The sequence below is a fragment of the Amphiprion ocellaris genome, chromosome 10, assembly GCF_022539595.1.
Source record: "Amphiprion ocellaris isolate individual 3 ecotype Okinawa chromosome 10, ASM2253959v1, whole genome shotgun sequence".
Taxonomy (NCBI): domain Eukaryota; kingdom Metazoa; phylum Chordata; class Actinopteri; family Pomacentridae; genus Amphiprion; species Amphiprion ocellaris.
The window spans coordinates 13,878,155-13,900,342 of NC_072775.1; the positions used below are offsets into that span (position 1 = coordinate 13,878,155).

The window sequence follows — 22,188 nt, forward strand, 5'->3', positions numbered from 1 at the left end:
ACTTGGTGGAGGGGATCAAAGGTGTCAAAGCAATCAAATCTGCACTTTTGAAAAGCTGGAACCAGAGGAGGTTTTGTATTTCAGCTTGAAAATGACTGAAAAAAATCATTGAAATAGGAGCAATCAACAACAACTAAATTAACTATTAATTATCTGTCAGCCGGCTTATTGATTAATCAGCTAAACATTTCAGCTCTATTGGACATATTTTCTTGCTGGATTGATCAAAATTGAGATATTCACTACTCTTGATTTGACCTTTTGTAGCACCAGAAAACCTTCATTTAGATGTAAATATTGTCTTGCGCTGCTCCGAGTATTACATTAACAGACTGGCCCACAATAAAAAGATTATTTTACTGGCAGCAAACTCAAGAGACACTTTATTTCCTCCACATAGTTCTGACTCTGATCCCCTGATATTGTGACCATTTGTATCGAGGGGCTTTGTGTTTGAAGTACCGACAGATTGGGCCTTTGACCCTGTCACTTGAGTAAATGTGAGGCCAAACAGACTAGAGTGACCTCCCTTTCGCGGCTCCTCACCTCCTGCCTCCTGTCCTCACTCTCTCTGTCTGCAGGTGTGGTGAAGACTCTCCTCAGGCTCGTCAGCTCTTGTCTCTGTCACTGGATCGCAGCAGCCACACTCTGCTGCTGGCCTTCCCCTCCTGCCTGGTCCGAGTCCCCACGTCTCGATGCCACCTTCACTCGCGCTGCATGAAGTGAGTGACAAACCATCACAGTTGTTTTTGTCTCTGAGAGTATTGTCCATTCCCTCATTATTTGTTTGGCTGATAATTGGGTCCATTTTAAATAGTAGCACTGGCCGTTAGCCAAGGTTGTACTTAGCGGCCAACTTTTGTTTTGTGTCTGCTTTCTCGCTCCCTGTTGCTGCAGTCGTCCCAATAATAAAAATTGCTATTCTGTTTTTGTTTCAGTCAGCGGGGGATAGATCGCATGTGTGTTTGTCAAATCACAGCAAACTTGGTTGGTCTAATATTTATTTTGAGAGAATTTGTTTCCCTGGGAAAAATTGTTTAACTTGTTGATGCAAGAGGCTTCAGGATGGTGATTCGTTATGAATACCAAGAAGGCATTTGTTTATTATCGTCCACATAAGGAAGATGTTTTGTAGTGGAACACAGTGCTGCGAGCCAGATTACCACAGCGGATATCTATCACACTTACAGGCTGTGAACAAGTCAACATACAATATGTGTACCTACATATATTTTAAAATATATCTCCAGTAAAGGTCAGTGGGGACACATTTCATATTTTGGTATTTTAGTAATCCACTATACCTTACTAGCTTCCTTCTGAGCTTGTAACGCAGTAAAGTAGCTGGGATCTGCTAATTTTAGAGCTGTAGTTGTTGTTTCCTCTATTGTCTAACTTGTTTCTCATTGAGGATTTCCCACAGAAATGACCAAAATGCTAATTCAGAGGGGGGAAAAAAAACTGTATTTTGCATTTCTTAATGTATTGTTTCCTTTTATGTGTGTGTGCAGGAGCTGTCTGGCCTCCAGGGATCCTTACTGTGGTTGGACGAGAGGCAGCACCTGCTCCTTCCTGAGGCCAGGCACACGGTGAGGACATCAAACATACGCACCTCTCTGTGAACTGTTCACCACCTCCCAGACGTGTTAACTGCAAAGTCAGAACAAGTTATTTTCAGAGATTTCTTTCTTTTTAGGCCTGAATGTTGCTTAAGCAATAGAACACATAGGCTACAAAAAATACAATAAAAGAAGGCATGAAAAATGAATAAACAGGCACACTGAACGCATAAATATTCCATAGTCACTAACTCAGTATAACTGTTTAACTCTGATCATTTAATATGGACTATCCACCTATCTGAAGTGTCCCTGAGCAGGATACAGAACTTCCTGCTCATACGGTATTTATAACTATCAAACAACATGAATTATTGAAGTAGAAAATGTTTATTTTTTAATAATCTCTTTGAGGCTCCCGAAGTTTTATAATGCAATTTTGAAACTCAGACGTTGTAATGAACAGATTCAGGTAGTGCAGGAAATCAGTGAGAACACAGTAATTTCCTTTCTAAGTGTTTATTGGTTGGACACTCAGTTTATGAGTGTTTAATTTTCACAGTAAGTCCTGCACTGCTATGGAAACAGAGAGAAATCAAAAAGTCTTCTGGCCACAATAATAAATTTAAGCCTTAAATCATAAAAAGGGAGAAAATTCCTGTGATTGCAGATGTTTTACTGCCTCCGTTTTAAATGTGTTTCCATATCCCGGTCCTATCTGCTCCATGTGAACACAGCCTACAGTTCAACTGAAAAGTCCCTGAATCTTTGTCTCACATGAGTTACTAATGGCTTCATTGTTGGGGTATTTCAGTATGTACACGATCTGGTTCGTGCAAAGTTTCTTTTTTGAATAATTTTTGAAGTGGCAAATGTAGAATAAAGTGATTTTGAGGAAATATCACACTTTTAAGCTGAGGTTTGGTTAATTCTCCAAACAGAACCACACATCACAGATGAGAGTTCATGGACAGCTGGAAGTTAAAAATCCCCAAATTCTCTCTATTTTCACAGGTTCTGGCTTTGACAAATTATGTACTTTAGGCGTTTAAAAAATGCCTTTAATACCTGCTGAGGTTTTAGGGGTCTAAATATTTTATTTTAATTTTACAGGTGTTTATTTCGTACTATGTTTTAGCCCGTTAAGCTGTTTCATGTTCACCATTTGTGATATGATTTATGCATTGAATGCAGACCTTTACCTGTTAATTTTTAAACAAATTGCTACCATTATTATTGACAAATGTCTTTTCCCATAACTAGTATTCAGTGTTGATATTGATAATTGCTCCAGCAAATCCTAATACATGTGTTTAAAAGCAAACCTTGAACCAGTATCACAGCTCCTACTACTGGTTCTGATTGCCACCTGTATGGCTAACCCTGACCTTTGACCTCCCTGAGGGTTTTAAAACAGCAAGAGAAACTCAATAATGGGATCAATAGTGTATCCCATTACAATGGATGACACATCAATAAATGCCATGCCAGTTTTGGTGATTAATACATCATCATTCCTGTGCTTTCCACACAAAAGGGAGCATGTTCATATGAAAGGTCAATTTTTACATTGATTAGTTATTTACAGTCAGCTAAGACTTTATTTCTTCTGTTACTGCAGGCTGTAGTGGTTTATTCGTTCATTATTGATTACACACTCCCATCAGTGTAACTGTATATAGTGGTATAGGGGGACTGTATGTTTCCTACTGTGTGACGTTTGCAAACAAAGAAAAATGTTAGTTTGTGATGAGCTGATGTGTGGTCTCTCTGTGGCTGCAGGCTCCCTTTTCAACAAGATGTGGAATATGGAAACACCACCTCCCATCTAGGAGACTGTGATGGTAGGTTGCAGCACTATGACATGGATGCTTCTGGCTGCGTACAGTGGACTGAAGGCAGGCGCCGCCTAGTGGCAGAATCCTTCATTACACCTGTCTGCATGTCACTGAACATTTTGTCCTGGAAAAAAAGTCTCACACTACCAAGTGAGACAGTATTCACTACAATTTCTGTAATTTAACACGTTTCAATTATCCGGGGTGTAACATGATTTCTCAGCAACTTCCATTTAACCTTGATATCAGCACCTGGGTGTTTTGGTGCCTTTGTCAGAGCTGAGTCAGGTGGGAGCAGTGCTGGGATTTTGGTTTCACTTCCTGCAGGTCCAAATGCTCCCAGTGTGAGACATTTTAATTAGGGAGGATTTGAAAGAGGTGCATCTGCATGTAGACAATACCACACTGCAGGATAGGAAAATGCACCACCCTCCTGCATGTGAGGTTTTTGTTTTCTCAAAGCTGAACATCTGAAGCAGAGTAATGGAGTAGCTGGTAAGCAAGCTGGAAATAGCAGAGTATAATGTCACTTGTTGTCACTTCTGTGGAGAGGCTCAGATGTCACTGCAGCAGCACCACAGAGGCCCTCTTTGAATATCGCTCTGAAGTCAGTGGAAACCAAAAAAAAAGTAATTTTCTTTCTAGCGGATTCTTTCTGAACTGTTCCGTTTGTCGAAGCCCAGTTTCAAAGTCATGAAATCCATTTAGTTGGATCTGAATTTCCAAAAGACAACAGAAAGAGGGTACGAGGCACTTTCTAAGCGATCATCATACCCCGGCTTCTAGCTTTTATCCCACTCCTAGAAACTGATAGCGGCAGAAGTCAGAGATGCCAGTCTGCAGACCTGACACACTATAAGTCGAGCGGTGAAAGCGCAGGAGAGGCCGAGCCAGAGGCAGGCATGTGCTGCTGTGTCTGCAGATGGGAGCGATTAGAGCTGGGTGGAAACACTGAGGTAATGGTATGCTGCGAGGAGAGACTCTCTGACCAGGCTGCAGGATGGAAAGTGTGAGGAGAGGAAGGGAGAAAAAGAGACTCAGCTGCTGTGGTCTGAGCTGTGCTGATGACAAGTGGAGGCCTCTCCAAAACCTGGAGCTTGTGGAGCCTCAAGGCCAAACTGGAGAGAAGTTCCTCTGAAACATAATTATCAACGAAAAAAAGTCCTTATAATGCTGTAGGTGGTGATCAGCACTTATGAGTGTTATTTTAGTTATTGATTTATGGTGATACATTAAGTCTAGAGAAGGGAAAAGTGGTAGAACAGCACTATATGTAATGATAATAATAATAATTTTAAACTGCACCCTGTGGACAGACATTGAGGGAGGATGTCCACTCTGCTGCTCTACTAAATGTCATCTTCATAATTGTGTCTCTTAATCTCCAGGAATTCTGCAGCAGAGTTTGCTGATTGAACCTGAGAGCTTGGTCTCCCTTAACCTGCTCGTGGCGTCTGCAGTCTCGGCGTTCACCATCGGGGCGGCGCTCTCCGGGCTCGCCGTGTGCTGGATCATGGCCCACAAGCCCGCCAACCGTCGCCACGGCAACGGCTCCCAGTCCTCCATCCAGCGACGCGAAAGAGGCCTGCTGAGTAACGGCGGCGGGATGGGAGGCTCCGTGCTGAGCGTGACGCGGCAGGGAGGTGGGGAGCGCCCCTGCTCCCAGGGCGGGGAGACCCTGTTCGTCATGCCCAACGGATGGGTGAAGTCAGGAGAGCTCGACCCCGGTTTCCTGCCCACCCCAGAGCACACGCCCCAGCAGAAACGAAGAGGCCTGCGATTGTCCGACTCCAACTCTGGAGGGTGGGACACCAGCCAGACCTACCTGGGAGGAGGCTCTGTAGGTTTGGGATCACCCTGTCGCATGCCCCCCTCCGTCTACCTGACCACCAGACTCTTCCAACAGGGCGGAGGTGGGAGACATAGCGGTGAGAGCCGAGGGAACGACACGCCACGCCAGCACTACGTCTGCCTGAGCAAGCAAGAAAAAGCAGCAAAGGGGACACCCAAAGCCCCCCTCAGGAAGTCTGCGGGCGAATATGTCTACCCCATGACCCCCCAGGACTCGCCGGAGCGTCGGAGGGTGGTCTCAGCGCCCAGCGCCCCCATGGAGTACAGCGAGCCGCTGCCTCTGCGATGGCCAGCCCAGGAGGGGTACATCCTGAGCAGCCACGGCATGGTCCCCGTCCCCCTGCCGCCACCCTCCATGCCCGCCCCCAGCAGCCAGGCGTATGTGTCCCAGCAACATACCCCCGGGCTGAGCAGGGCTCTGCTGAGAGGGGCCCTGGAGCGAGGGGAGTTGGGGGAGCTGGTGGATCTCAGCCAGCTGATGATTAAGAAGAACTGCAGTGACAGGACTCAGACAGGCCAGTGACTGTGCAGCAAATGAAGGGGACGGAATTCTGTCCACGTGCAGAGCTCTTGGTTTTATTTACATAGATCTCTCCTTTCTCTTCATTCTGTCTCTCTCTTTCCCTTTTCCACACATCTATATTTCGTTGCCATTTAGCCCCTCTGATCTGCTGTCAGTCTCTCAGGCAACCCCTCTTTCACCCTGTGATGAGTCTCTCCTTATGAGTGGCTGCTGGGTCTGCCACTCATATCCCGGCTCTCACTAATTGGTCAGATGGACTGAGGTTGTTGCTGTGTCTGCATTGCAGAGTTGCCTCTCTCTCCTGCTCTCAGCGGCAGCAGGAAGAGAGGGGAGAGAGGATGTAGGGGAAAGACAGACAGAGAGAAAGCAGAATGGGGAGCACAGAGGATGGAGAGACAAAGACGGACATGGCACTTAAAGGCTGCCTTCTCTGTGCAAGTGGACTGAAGCTGCAGAACCAGTCAAATCCAACTGCAGCAGTGGGGTGTTTTTTCCCCTCTTGGATCACATTAACAAGACTGCCAGCCATCTGTTCCCCACTATATTACCTGTTGGTCTGATTGCCAACTGGGTGCTTGAAGTGAAATTGCAAATTCTGAGTATCATAAAAGTATCTGAAGCTCTTTGTGAGTCATCAAACAAAAACCTGACTAAACAGAAATCCAGCGGATGTGGTGAAGCAAAAGCCTCCTCTCTGTTTCCTTTTCTCTCTCTTTCTCCTTGCTGCACACGTACAGCACTTGCATACATGTATTTGTACAGGTGGGTATTTAGTATTCTGTGTATACGAGAAGCATGACTTGTGTGCCAAATGCCTCTAACCTGTCTCATAGGGATATGGGACCATAACTCACATCTTTGGAGAGCAGAGTGCAGGACTGAAATGTCAGCACTATTCCTGCCAACTGCATGCTCCCCATAATGACGGCATCTCAGCTGTCCGTCGCTCGATTCGTTCCCTCCTTCCACTTCATGTACTCTTTAATGACCAATAATTCCACAAGGACGTCGGGTGGGATCGCACCACACAACACTGGACTGACAGAAAAATCAGAGCTGGATAGCAAAGAATAGGGAGGTCTTTTAGTGAATATAAAGTAAATGCACTGCAATATATGAACACCTTGTCCTTTGCTGTCACCTTAGGGTTTTTTTCACACATTCATTAGTCTTGCATTACAGAACACGGTCAGCTTTTATTGGGAAAAATTTCCCCTTAAGCCCACAGTGGGTCAAGGTCCCACAGATGTGATACAGAGCAAAGTGACAGTTACAGTGGTGATGAATGAAACCTCTGGCTTAACTTGGAGCCAACAGGGGTAATCGAAATGTTCTCAGCAGGCAAATGGAACTATATATTCAGCCCATCAAAATGTCCGGTGCCATGAAATGGTCGGCATTTAGATCAACACAACATGGTTTGAGTGTGTAACAGAGGAGATGGAAGCCATAAAAATGAGAGACGAGATAAAGAAGACAGAAACAAAAAGCAAAGTAAGATGTGATGCTATGACGTTGCATCAACAACAGCTGAGAATTTGTTATAGGTGACTTGATTTTCACTCCTCAGTCGACAAATGAATGCTGGTTAGTGCTGTAGTGAGCAGCAATATATGGTTTATATGTACATAGTAAACTTTAATTTAGATAAAAATGATAATGTAAGACAAATAGTAACTCCAAGAAAATATAGGCAGGCATTCGCTTGCAAATAAAATAAACATTTATCATGTGATTATAATTATTAATGTATGAAAACCTGTTTTCATAATAGTTTCATATCAGCCTGCTCCAAGAATGAAACCACCAAGACATGAAGTAGTGTCTTTGTACGTCGGTGTGCCAAAACCCAAGTGATGAATGATTTATCGATGCCTGATTACTGAAGCAAAAAACGGAGAGAAACTTGTTTTAAAGTGCCATGAAGAAGACCATTTCAGTCAGCAGTGAGCCTTTCTCATGTACTGTGGTGTTGAAGAACTCACTTATTGCAGTATACTTGGAATTTGTATGCCTTTGACCTTACATGCTGAATGTTTAATTTGTTCATTTACATGTTGGCTTGTACTGTTGAAATGATTATTTTTTTTTATTTTATTCATCTGTCCGGATGCTTCTGATGCTGAATGCCAACAGTGTTTGAGGGTCTGTTTATAAACTGCTTGGACACATCACGCCATCTACTGTAAATATGTAAGAATGAATATAGACGCGCTGTCATGTCCTTTACGATTACACTGTTAATGTATCCACCGATGCCATGACTTGAACTGTGTTTATTCCAGAATAGCAGACATGTAATAATAATGACTCGTAAGTAGTTCATAAGCAAACCTTCAAATGGACTGAAGTGCAGTGAGGGAACACTGTGGAACTCATTTTGTGTCATATCTGCCCTGATTATGGACCTTTTGTCTTGTTCTGTAGTCAAAGTGATTGTCTGTCTGTCATTGCCGACCAACTGCCATACTGGAGGACCTTGAAAATACTTGGTCAGCATCCGGAGTGAATGAATGTACTCATTCTTTTTTTTGTTTGTTTGCGGTCATTATACTGTGCAGTAATAAGGAAAAGCACAATAATGTGTTGTTTTTTTGTAGTTTCTTTTTAAAGGAGCTGTTCTGTATCATTTGTGAATAGTGTAAATAATCATCCTGAATGTATTGTGTATCAGTTTGGTTATGGGGGTGGGGTGGGGGATCATCGATGCTCTTCTAAGACGAGACTGTGTTTGAAGTGTGAGGCTATTTTTCATTGACAATGCTGTGAATAAGATGTATGTACAGTATTTACGTGACTTTGGCTGAACGCAGAGTTCAGCTGTTTCCTTCCTGTTATTAGAGTAGAGTCGCAGGCCTGATCTCAGCCAGAGCTGAGCCTTCTCATTTGACTGATGCCTGCCGAGTTTTTGCAGTTGCTAAGCTACTGCTGATATAATAACCATCAATCTTTGGAGTACTGCTATTAAATGGCATTATATAATTGACTGCTAATGTTGTCGCGTGTGGCTCTGAATGCACTCATTGAAATAAATGCATATCATCACACACACACACACACACATGCCCACTCATGTGTGCACAACACACACTTACAAATGCAACTCGATTGCTTCCTCGCCGTCTCGAGTAATGTGTATATCATTATTGCAGTTTATTTTCTGTAAATGAGACGTATTTGTCATCGCACTGGCAGACTGAAGCTTCAAAAACAGGCAGAGTCAGAGCAGAGAGGAAGTGGAAAATTGTTCAAGCTTAAATGTGCTTTTCTTGCCACAAGAGGGAGCTGGACACTGGCCTGCATTCATCAGAATCTCCACTCTCAGGGAGTGAAAGGCATATGCACCCATGGCTGCCTTTGCATTAAATGGACAACGGCTGTGTGTGCTGCAAAGCTCAACCACTGAAAGGTTGAACCGGAGTTGAGAACAGCTCTGATCGATTTTGATGATATTGTAGGCTTTGAACAGAGAGTAATAAGGTTAAACAGGTTGAGTGAGTTAGATAGTAGATATTTATTTCTCAAAACACACACATATTCACAGACATTACTGAGGCAGCTGAGGAGTTAATACAAGCAAGGTAATGACATTGTCCAAGCAGATGTAAAGAATGCCTAAAATCATCCATATATACAAAATAAGTGTACAGTTATCCAACTGAACATTTACTTTAATAGAAACATTATACAGTAAAATTAGCCACATTAGTAAAACCCCCTGCCTAATTTTGTGTAGGTCTCCCTGGTGCCACCAAAACAGATCCTTATATACATGTATCCCAGGAAGAGATGTTCTGGATTGAGATCTGGAGAGTTTGAAGACCTGGTCAGTGCTTGATCTCTGTGTTGTGCTCCTCAAGCTGTTCCTGTACAGTTTATGCAGTGTGGAGAAGCACATTGTCCTGCTGGAAGAAGCCGCTGTCATCTGGTATTGCTGTTTGGTCTGCAGTAATGTTATGGTGGAAGATACGTGTCAAAATATCAGCCATAGGCATGTCCGGGCCAATGGTTTTCAAGCAGAACCCTGCATTGTAACTAGATGATCCAGTTTATTCACTTCACCTGTCAGTGGTTTTAATGTTGTGGCTGATCAGTGCACATTGTTATACATAAAACAGAATCAAGTAAAAAAAAAAAAAGTTCAAAAACGCCCTGGCCTGTTTGTCCTATAGCATACTCTTAACTTAAAGAAGCGCCCCACCATTTTTGTATTGCAGTGCCAAGAAGTTGAAGAACTTACAGCAGACTGAACAAAAATTGTCAAAAACATGAAGCTGAGGTAGCCTAGAATGTATCAATCTGCTTCCTACAATTCCCATAACGCAACTCAGTTGCATTTTCATTATGTGGAAATCATTTCATGTGGGAAGGAAAGTGATAATGGAGCTGTCTCAATCAATCAACCAACAATTTCTTCAATGAATATCATACCACACTATTAATGGCCAAGTGTGATTACACTGAGTAGGGTGTTTTATTACTCCATAGTTTTTAGGAGCTAGTCAGATGCATCATAGCATTCAGAAAAATTAAACTTGGTTATAATTATGACTCGGATGTCTACATGAACTATTTACAGGTGGAAACTGGCAGTTACAGTAAATCTGATATGATATGAATGAGACATGACGTGAGACCTTTCCTGCCAATGTAATTCAAATGCTGTTTTTAGATACAGGAATTTTGAGGCCTTCGCTGACTTACTGAATAAACTCTTTTCAATAAGAAATAATAGCTGACGGAATCAAAACAGCAGTTTGTGGACGCGATCCATTCAGACACAAGTAAATACACGTGTTGAGGTATATATACAGACGTCCAGTTTGAAGGTACAACATTGAAGTAGTTGACTATGAAGGCAACATGAATCGGTGTGTAGCAAACTATAAACACAATCATGTTTGCTGTTACTAGGCCAACACTGCGTTTCTTTTCCTCCGACTTGTCTTTCTCCCTTGACAAAATACAGATGATCCGACTGGAACAGAACATCACAATCAGTAGTGGGAGGAGGAAGCCCAGAACCTCCAGAAGCACCATAAACTGTGCATGAAGTGGTATATTTTTGCATCTTTCGTAGCACATCCAGAGATTTATGGGGTGGTTGTCCCTCCAGAAGATGGCTCCCACTGTGATTAGCAGCACCCAAATGACCAAACACGCAACAAAAGCCATCTCTTTCTTCTTCCGCCATGATCTGGCCTTCAGCGGGAACCTTACAGCCAGATAGCGGTGGACGCTGATGGCCGCCGTGGTCCAGATGCTGGCATACATGTTGATGAAATGAGTGTAAATGAGGAAGGTACAAAATAAACACACGGGCATGCAGAAGAAGGCATCATAGATCCTAAAGGGTAGGAAGAGGACGAGAGCGGAGTCAGCTAGAGCCAGGTTCAATATGTAGACGTGGGTTTCTGTCCAGGCTTTCCGTTTGGAAATGAAGGCCCACAGAGCAGCTGCATTGACAACGAAACCCAGAAGAAACACTGAACTATAACCCACACCCTGAAGGATATCCCTCTTGCAGCTTGCATTAGTGGTGATGCTGCATATGTTGCTCGTCATCCTGAAGAAGTTGTCCTGTGTCAAATATAATACAATCAGTCTGTTAATATAGAGAAAGGTGTACTTAATGAGCTGCAGCTCCAAATACATGAGCACATTAAGGGTTAATTGTGATCATAAATAATACGGTTACTGCTTAGTCAATACATCTTAGAGAATCATACTTATAAATGGATATGTTCACATTTGTCAAGGCTTATAAGAATATTTGAACGCTAATGGATGCATTACAACATGCAGATGGGTGACAAATTCAATGAAGAACCAGCTAATAAAGTGTCAGAGGACCATTATGCAGCACCAGAAACAGCTTCAGTGCATTTTGACATGACGCCACAAGTCTCTCACTCATTTGGTGATTTGACATTGGTGGTAGAGAACGCTGTCTCACACGTCGGTCTAACATCTCCCAGAGTGCTCAGCTGGGTTGAGATCTGGTGACTGCTAAGGCTGTGGCATATGATTCACCTTATTTCCATGCTTATGAAACAATTCATTCAGGTTTTGTAATCGAAGGACAGGGAAATTGTCCTCCTGGAGGTGACCACTCCCATCAAGGTAGAAATCTCTCATCAGAGGATAAAGGTGATCACCCACAAAAATTTGGCATTGTTAATGCAGTGACAAGAGAACAGAAACCATGCTAGCAATCCATCGAACTCAGTGGTGCCTCCAGAAAGTTCTCATAGAGGGGGACAGATGGGACCACTGAAAATCTTGGGGTAGCACAGCGAACCAAAACCCAGAACTCAATTTCAGTATCTTCCAACTTTGGAAGATACCTAATGGACTGTGCTTAGTTAGACTTTGGCTAGACTGTAAAGATGTGAATATTGTTCTAAGAACTTGTCTGTTTACAAATCATGCAACTCCTTTATGAAAGATTTTTCCTAAAAACCGAAGAGCTTGTGGCTTTGTTACTTGATTGCCTTACATTGTTGCCAGGAAGACAGGAAAAAAAATTTCAAGTCTGGCCTTTTTAAACATTTCCAAACATGCAACACAAGCATCTCAGTCTCTCTTTCCTTATGATACCCAAGGGGGAGATTAGACTTGTAGCCAGGTGACATCAGCCAGCAACATATCGGTTAAAAACAACAGTGAAAAACAGAAACTGTAACAAAGAGACACGTCTCATTTCCTGAAAAAGGCAGAGAAACTCAATGTAGCTGATAAAAGTTAACCAACAAAACCAAAACTTACCAACTGAGCTGCACTCTTGTTCATAAATCTTGCTTAACTGATTTTACAGGGGGCTGCACAAGAATTCTGCCTTCTACAGATATATGCAAAGTTCTGCTACATTTGCATCATTTCCTCTACTTTTGAACATGTGTCTGTCTCTGTGGCTAAATGTGCATCATCGGGGAAATATACGTGCATATAGCGAGATAGTGGTTGAGTACATCTGCTGATCACAAAACCAGTTCCTTTCCCACAAGTGACAATGAGAGCAGACTTTTGCATAATGGAAATTCACACGTAGATACACAAATGTCATGAAACAAACTCATTAAAATATTTCTATTTTTGCATTTCTGCATTCACCTTATATAGCTTCCTGCATGCCTTTTTTAGCCAGAGCTTTATTTATTTTTTTTTTTTTTAAAGTTTTTTGTCAAAAATATGCCTTCCAAGCGATAATTTAACAACGAGGAGAACAACAAAACACAAAAAGAAACAAGGGCACATTATGGTGGAGATTAAAGCAGGAGGTCAAAAGCTGCACCGACAAAGCCGGACTAGAAAAGGAAATCGCAAAATGTATTGTGCAAGAGACACAATTTACAACCATAATGCTCACTGGAGTGTAAAGGGAAATGGGTCAGTGTTTTCTTTTGTTAGCTGCAAGATCGGCCAGCAAATGTCAAAATATGTGTCAGTGTGTCAGTTCTGATCTGGAAACTGTTTCGTCCCAACATTATTTTCAATTGTCATACATCGATTGATGAGCGAAAGTGGCCTATGATTTCTCCTAAGACTGTCAGCAGCTGACAGTAGAACAGCCCCAGACCTCTGGATTAAACATCTGTTTATGAAAGAACCTTTCTAAATAGGTTTTTGGATTCAGTAAGACACTGCTAATTGAAACAGGCTGAGAAATCATCAACACATCTGCAGGTGTTTCTCTATCTTCATGCAGATCCGGCGAACCTGCTTCATGGGTTAGTGTCAGAGAGCATCTTCTATCCAATCAGACAGATGGGCTGAAGCCTGGACATAGGCCAGCCTGGCTGCCACTCATGCAAACCAGGCGCTGCACAATGATGGCCCGGTTAATGAGCATTTAATTAGAAATGGAGGAATTCAGTTCCTCACAGAATGAGTGTTTGTGTTTGTTTTTTTGTCCCGGTAACTATGTCTTACAGTAACTATGTGCTTGTTTGTCTACAGAGGTCTGATTCACATTTGTGAGGGAGGGTGTGTTTTCAGCGATGACTAAGCAACAGCGTTTCATATCACATATTCTGGACAATGATTAAGCATAATCCCAATGTCAGAATAAGTCCACTTAATGGTTACTGAGTCTCTATGACAATGACAGACAACATTTAAATGATCCAGGAGCGGAGGACATTGCTATCAGAGTAAAGAGCAACAATGATAATGAAACGTTCCCTGGTTTGTCCACAATAATCGTGAACCTTGATCAGATTTAAATCAGACTGAGATGAATCATTGTCAGCGTTGTAATATTTCATAAGGCCTTGGTCCAATTCTGCGCTCATATTTTAGAACTACAGACAATGACGGGCAAAGAAATGCTAGTTTGTAGTACGCAGGCCTTCCGCTTGGGCGAATGAGGTCATGGATAGAAGAAGAAGAAAAAAAGAAGTTGTTGAGAAGATGAAAACGTGTTCCTTATTCTGGCTCCTAGCAACACTACATACAGTGATTGTGTCTGTGTCACAGTCATGAGTGTTTAAATGTTCATGATTTATGTTTGTGGGTTTAGAGCTTAACCTGTATTGTGTTTGGTTTTACAGTGATCAGGGTCAAACTGGAATAAAAGTGTCTGTAATGACAACGCTTCAGATATTGCAGAAACAGTCTGACACAAACAGAAAACTTTCAGTCAGTCATCAAAGGCAAGGACTTCAGCAACAGAAACGGGGCTGAAAGTTCACTCAGCAAGGGAAGGGAACGATTGACGAAAGAAACCAAGAACAACTGAGAGCTTTTTAAAAAGGAGGGGGTGTCTGAAAATGTAATCTGGAAAAGTTTTTGGACGAGCCAAACGGAACTAATGAGAATACATGACACAAAAACAGATGACAGAGCAGGAAGGTTTGGAAGTATGAAGTTGCCCTTTAACTTGTAATGTCTATTTTAGGTAAAACAGTTTGGTTTGAGGAAAGTTTTGTGGTCCGCTTTCAAGAAAGGAGTAATCTGCTCCGTTTGTCTGCGGCCTCTGAACTGTAATGTGGATTTTTTGAAACCAGAAAGACAAAACCCTTATCCAAGAGAAAACACTGAAGGCTGGGTTTAGAAAGCTGCCTGGTTCTGCAGATAAAGTGACTTAATTATGTGAAACACTTGCAATCAATACAGTGTGTTCACTTGCTCATCCTTGCAGCACATCTTACTTTACAGTGCCCTTGAAAATCAAGATTTCTAGAAAAGGAACCCTGAAAAGCACAGGAAATGTTGGATTAGATCCTGTTTATTAGTAATTACAGCTTGTATTTTGCAGTTATTGCATTTCTTAGCAATTTTAAGATTTTATTAAAAGCTTCTTCATGCCTCAAAGATATTATTCTCTGAAAAACAAAGGCAGAAATCTAATATTGCACAGGATATGAAGGGGTTCAGTATTTCCAACGTAGCCTGTTGTTATCATTAATTAGTTTTAAATCCCTGTGGGCTTATCCTGTTTTCACAGAGATATTTCCCAGATCTACCCGGATCTGATATATCACGGCGTGATATGTTTGTCTGCTAGTCTCAGTCCGTCTCATCTTTCTTGACTCAGATCAGCCAGTCTGTTGATCTGTACGTCTCTCTCTAACCGCCTGGCTATCTTCTTCTTCTTCTCCCTGCCTCCCTGCGTTCAGTTCTGTCTGTCTGGTAGTGTTTGAAAGTGCCCTTTACACGTCAGTAGTGAGGCAGGAGGTGGGGGGGAGCGGGTGGGTGAGGGAGGCGGGGGTTTCCATAGCTCTAACTAGGTCAGTGAGAACACACCCCTCTCTCCCCCAGCTGTGCCCCTGCTCACCCTCCCTCCTGTCTCCTTTCTCTCCCTTTTCCTCTGCTCCCTGCTGTGACGCAATGCAGACTTTCTGCACACCTCCTGAATGTGGAGAAACACTGCACAAGCTTCCATTTCATTGACTGAGTGATAACATCCTCCGAGTCGGCATCCAAGCACACAGGCAACAGAGACAATTTGCACTTTCACAGGTGCCAATCAGCTCAGATGAATCACCAATCGCTCCGTGTGGATCTGTTACTCAGACAGTTTCAAAATGCTTTGGCCCAGGCTTTTTGTTGTGATTACAGATTACATAATGATCCATCATTGCATAATGTTTGTGGGGGCTGTCAGTCTGTTATCTGCAACTTTTTTGGGGGGGCAGCGAGCAGTCACCAGAAAGTGTGTTACTGTATTTGCTTCGAGAACCCACTCCCACAGAAACTCCTCTACTGTACGCATGTGTGTAAATGGGAAATATGACAGACAACAATCACAGCATTCATCTGTAATTTCTGAACCTCAGATCATACTTTACTTGTGACTTGTGATGTGTCTGAGAAGCGTTCTCACAATCTGGACTGAAAAATCATTAAATCAGCATGCTAAAGTGCAAACTCCAAGTATTACATAAGCTCAGCATGTTATAGCACAATCCCAACACTGGATGTCTCTGTTTCCGCTGGCTGCGTGGCGATGAGTCATCTGGGCGGTTATATATGAACTGAATTACCACATCTCACCCATGCCTGATTCTCAAATGCAGTGTTTGTCTTGATAAACAAAAATGTGGGGTGAGAATTTGTTTATTATATGTGTGCAACTGGCATTTAAGCAAGATGCCACAAATCTGGGTGGTGAATACAATAAACCCACTTCAGAAACAACTTGGGAGCTGCACAAGAAAAACTGATTTTTCAGTGTTTCAGTGATTTGGTCATGCATGAATATGAAGTCATCTTCAGAAAACTATCATTCTTCCCTGATTAGGTCATTTGAGGCAGTTAGAGGTCTTGCAGTATAAAAAAAAGGGAGTAGATGATCTGAGGGAATATGGGAGGAAAAAGAAAATGAGAGGATGAAAGACTAGTGAGATAAGGATGGTGTCCAGCAGTGGCCTGTGGATGGCACACAACAGATTTAGGTCATCAGGCCGAAGATGGAGGAAGCAATGAGACGTGAGAAAGAAGTGAGAATTGCCACAGTTGAGGAAAATGTGCAGGATACTGGAATAACTTGTTTCTACTCACTACACTCGCTGGCCTTATTTATTCTAGATAGAAATATCCTAATGTTGGCAGCGTCCAAGTGCTATTACACGTGTGATCGCATGTGCATGCAGAGTGTGTACCCCTGGACCTTATGTGTGTGCATTTGCACTCACTTGGGTGTAACTGGGTCAGCTTCACATGGCGAAGCACGTTGATTCACACTCAAGATAAACACAACCTAGTTGCCATGGAGACCCCTTTTTACTCCTGCCACATCTTTGCATGGCATGCATTTGTATCTGCATCAGATTTCTGTGTTAATGTTGACACAGACACGAGCTGCACAGTTTTTTCCACACTGAGGCAAACACGTATTTTAAAAAGCCCACTGCTATCAGTTATGATTATGGACAGATTCAGACTTCAGTCAATCACGGCCATCGTTTGTTTTGATAATGCATTACTTCAATTAGATGTTCGGTACTGTGACTGTGTCAACACCACACAGTCCTCCCTCTATTCAGGCTTTCGTGGGTGTGGACGTTGAACTTGCTTTGTGAGGAACAAAGAAGAGAAATGTGGAAGGGTGGGGGAAAGGGAAAAGGAGACAGTGAGCTATACAGCGACACAATCGCTGCTGATCATGTTTGTCAAGACAAGTCCAGACATACTGAAGAAATTTAAACATAGGCGTAACTCGGTGTGTGTTTGTGTGTCAGCATGGCGTTTACATATTCAAACAGCCACAGAAGAAAACTTTTCCATAAAGACTTGTCCAAATTTAGCAACACGTAACAAAGACGTGTCCTCTTTGGCAGACATATTGGTATGCTGTGGAGGTAGAAAGAGGTGAATTGCTTGTTTGATTTGTGTAACTATTTGTACAAGGGGAATAGAGAACAACCAATATTTCCCTGTTCAGAGCTGACAGCAGAGAGGCATTGACCTGCTTTGAATGTTTAGGGGCATTAGTGGTAAAATTCAGTGTCAGCAAATGTGTTTGCAGGAAGGAGGAGGTGTTTGTTGGAACAGACACTAGACATATAATATGTCTAATAAATATGTTTTCCTCTGTCAGAGTCAATGCGATTTGTTTGGATTTATTTTAGAGGTATTTCTATGTGTAACATTAAATATCTTGGCTAGACGTAAATTTAAAAAAAATCTTAAGTTATTATTTATGAAGATTCTAACATTCAACTAGTGTGATTGATTAAAATGTGTATAATCTATGATTGTTACATAGGATATGATATTGCCTTTTTTCAACTCACTTGAGGCCCATTGATTTCAAAACAATAACAACAGATACACAGAAAAAAAAATCATAAAAATAATAATAATTTTCAAATTTGGCAGAAAACCATCCATGTAAAACCCAGAGAATACAGTCTATAAGACTAAAGTAAATCCTCATTTAACTGCTGTGCAGTGGTCAAGGCTTAAGGTGAAAACATAAAAATAATATTCAAAGTTTTCCTTTCATTAACATACTGTGGCATAGTGGTGATGTGATTTGCAGTGTCGCCTCACAGCAACAAGGCGCTTGGTTCGAACCAGCCGGTTGACTGGGGGTTTTCTCTATGGAGTCGTGGTCTAGCTCCTCCCACATGTTCACATACACATATTGTAGATTAAGTGGTGAGTGTGAGGATGCATGGAGGTTGTTTCTTTATGGTAGCCCTACAATGGACTGGCGACCGTTCCAGGATGTATCCCATTTCTCACCCAGTGTCAGCTGGGAGAAGCTCCATTTGCCTGTGAACCTCTACAGGGTGAAATAAGTATAGCTAATAGATGGATTTATGGATATTTTCATGTATCAAATGGACTGGCCAGGTTTTGATTCCTAAATACTTGTTGGTCTATCAACTACAATCAGGGTTCACTTCTGTGCAGGTCGCTCTAAAGCTTCAAAACAGATGCTGATATTATCTATTTTTTTACTGGCTCAAAAAGTATTTTTAGAGACTCAACAATAGGTCATTTCCGCAATGTAACTGAGAGATATGCAGGCCAAGGACACCGCAAGAATATAGGTTCTTCCTGTGATGCATGTAACTTTGAGGCAACATGAGTGCTCAGTGAGATAATCTGTGTGTTGTTATGACCGGTGATTGAACTCGTACTATTTATTCTGCATGCAGCCTTTATCAAACTCTGCCGTTGAGAAGTGTATAAAAAATGGAACTGATAAGGAGAAACTGCGAGAGAAAAAGAAGCAGATGTGCGGGAGTGTAGAGTGGTAACAGGAGCTGGGGAGATTAAAAAAAAAAGAACGACGAATGAAATATAGAAAAGATGGAGATAGGACGGAGATGTAAAGTGGAGTTGTGCAGAGGAGGAGGATGGGTAGATTGTGACAGTACTGCATATGACACACTGACCTAGTGACGCAGCAGAGCTCATAGCTCCAGATTACAGAGCCGTGGCTTTAGGGAGGGGGGTTGGATTAACGGAGAGAAGAAAACAGGAGATTAACATGAGGGAAGCAGGAGTGAGGGATTACAGCTCTGTGGATGGCAGGAGTCTGAAATAATCTCAGCAAACTGTCTGGCACAGTGCAGCACGTATACATTTTGTGGGTGTAAGCACTTGTGTACAAATTAGTACAAATTAGAAAATGAAAGGGTATCAAGTGGTGAATACGGTCCATGAAAAATGTACGTTAAATTACCCCAGTTCACATATGCATGCAAAAAATTTACAATATGGCGTGTAAGAAGCCAGACTGGAATGTAAAGAGCCGGTGCTGCTAAGGAGGAAGGATTGGCCATGGGGCCCCACTGCAACCATGTGCAGCCAATCAGTTACAGTTGGGCCCTCATCCCTACAAAGACTCTTTGATGTGAGCGAGGCCTTTAAATTCAACCCCGGGGAGTCACAAGGCTACACTGGCTTTGATCTGGGCCAGGAGAAACTGTGTGCCATTCCTAACAACGAGACCTTCTGCATAACAACAAAATGCCAGCTCGTCCGAGATTCAAAGAGTCGGCACCATGCGCAGATTCACGGGTGGGTGGGAAAATCTGAAAATCAGCTTTCCACTGTACAAAACACAGAAACAGAGTGAGTGGGACTGGTTCTCTGCATTCAGATGACATCCATGTGTCTTCACATTGTCACTGAAGAAGCGAGTCTAAACCTTCTGCAGCGCTGTAATAAAAGAGAGTCACCAACGTTGCATTTTACCCATAAAAAACTGCTCTTATACAATATTCTTTTGCAGTCTGTTTTATCTCAGGGAACCAATGCAGGCTCTTCATATCTGTCACTTTAAATGACAGTTTTGCTCCACAGTGACATGGACACTTCTACCACTTTGTGTGTGCTGCAGTTCTGCTTGTTGTCACACAGTCTGTGATATAAACATCCATCCGTTTTTGTATAATTTTTTTTTTGCCGGCCTCCCCCATCTGCTCCCTCATCCTGTTATGCTGCTGCTGGCAACCCTCCAAAAACTCTAAGCTCTTCTTCTTCTTCTTCCTTGCTGCTTCTCCCTCACCTTTTACTTTATCATCGGGCAACAAAATGTCTGCCACATACGAAGCCATGCCTAAGCCCTCCTCCTCCCACTCCCTCTCTTTCTCTCTCTCTCTCTCTCTCTTTGCTTCCTCTGCTTTCGAACTGAGCTGCGCAGCAGTTATGTAAGAGCTAAGGTCAAAGTGTCACTGCCGTTGTCAAGGGAGACATAGAACAGAGGGGCTTTGCAGGAGATGTGCACAGGGCGAAAGAGGGGGAAAAAACAGCCGACACAGGCGGCTGAGAGGAAAAAAATTGTCTAAAAGGCTCGAAACATAAGGATTTGAACATGTGTGCATGAATGAAAACATCAAGCTGTTTCAATATGCTTCATTTTGGCTGACACAATTGAGGCCGGGAAATGTATAAATAAAAATAAAGATAAGCAGAAACAAGGAAGTGGCAGAGGAAAATGGTTTTGCAGAGGAAAAAACAAAAGAATGTGCACACTTATGTCTGTCTGTTACTGTGGGAGAGAGAAGAGAGAGAGGCAGAAAAAAGAATCAGTGACTGTAGGTGTTCTGTGCTCAGCTGCTCCACTAACCTAGTTTGAGTAATCTCTGCCTTCATGCTGTTTCATAACACTGCTGCCAGAACATTGCATCATAAGGCCACCCGCTACGGCACCCCCCCCACACATCTCCAGCACCCGCCCAGCTCCTCATCAGCACCCACAGTTACCTACTGTCCCGAGCACACATTTGCATGAGAGTCTGAGTCACTTTCATTTAGTAATTATCATTAAACCAGGAGAGATGAGCTGTCAGTTTGTTCCCACAAAATGTCCTTCATAAGAGTGCAAAACAACTGAAGCATTCGCTGCAAAAACAACAACAAAAACAGTGCAAATAAGTTGCTGATACTCAGATATAAATGGGTTAAATGAATGCAAATGCACGGCTGTGATATGTTCCAGCACGACCAGTACAGAAATATGGACATGAAACAGGAACCAGACTTCCGTAAATCAAACTTCACGAGGTCAGTGGGTCTAAGCTGCAATAGAGTTCTCCAGAGAATAAACTGAAAGATGGTGAGCAATCACTAGGAAAACAGCCAGGAATATTTTTGAGCCTGTTAATCCACATGAACACCACCGAGGAACAAAGCTCATTTGAGTGCACAGGCTCAGATATATATTGTACAAGTCTACAAAATCTACTGTTCTGTGTTATTTTTTAGAATCTAAATTCACTGTGCTGATTTTTCTCATATCTCTGGGGAAAATGTGTTCATGATCATAAATAACACAAGGACTATTCAGGAAACAGTCTCAATAGAGGAATAATACTTGTCTCTGCACTTTGGATTTTGGAGAAACTAATGATTATTGATTAATCTAGTGTCTTTCTTTGTAAAATAGTGTAAAATAGTAATCACAACTTCTCCAAACTGTGACTGACAATCCACAGACTATAAAAAATGAATTGAAGAATACTTAAACCAGCATTTGGGAAGGTAGAGTGTACATTTTTGCTTTAAAAAATGCTTTAATAATTGATAGATCAATAGATAATGTTTCTGTAGGAGTTTTGAAGATACTTCACTTTGAGGATTTCGCTTTTGCAGGCTCACTGAGGCCAAATGTTTGCATAAAATCATTCAGGTCAACACCATTAATTCAAATGTAATACAACGAGTAATGTGTCAGCTCTCTGATACAAAAAAAAAGAAGTTCAAAAGGTTCCTGCTGTTTGTTTTTAACTTCAGGTAGTTGTGAAATTTAATAACAGATTTACAGGCTGCCCCCTGTGCTGAGACACAATGTGATGCCAGGGAAGTGGGTGAAACGGAATTTTAAAGCAGAACTGCTCGCAGTTTTAATTACCTTCGTATCATTTTTATTTCTCACAACACAACGCTGCTCTGCAAAGAACTAAACTCTAGTCAATCATTTGCACGGCCACCTTAAAACTCGCTCCCGATTGCG

The 22,188-nt window shown here is 42.3% G+C and overlaps 2 protein-coding genes across 6 annotated transcripts in view; one reads left to right on the top strand and one right to left on the bottom strand.

Annotated features, from left to right (window-relative positions):
• LOC111580339 (semaphorin-6B-like) overlaps nt 1–8,757 on the top strand; it is a 32,808-nt gene extending 24,051 nt beyond the window's left edge. The window contains exons 14-17 of the mRNA XM_023288056.3: nt 582–722; nt 1,512–1,589; nt 3,342–3,403; nt 4,786–8,757. Coding sequence (XP_023143824.1) covers nt 582–722; nt 1,512–1,589; nt 3,342–3,403; nt 4,786–5,771 — 1,267 coding nt within the window. The 3' untranslated portion in view covers nt 5,772–8,757. The remainder of the gene's footprint in view (nt 1–581; nt 723–1,511; nt 1,590–3,341; nt 3,404–4,785) is intronic.
• The window catches only part of gpr35b (G-protein coupled receptor 35 b), a 33,442-nt gene continuing 12,801 nt past the window's right edge, over nt 1,548–22,188 (bottom strand). For 2 of the 5 annotated variants that reach the window (XM_055014150.1, XM_035956257.2), the window contains one exon: nt 9,267–11,351. In XM_055014150.1, coding sequence (XP_054870125.1) covers nt 10,440–11,336 — 897 coding nt within the window. In that variant the 5' untranslated portion in view covers nt 11,337–11,351 and the 3' untranslated portion in view covers nt 9,267–10,439. Of the gene's footprint in view, nt 1,651–9,266; nt 11,352–12,539; nt 22,136–22,188 lie in introns of those variants that run through there. The other 3 variants (XM_023288057.3, XR_008602914.1, XR_008602915.1) reach the window with 3 other exon arrangements.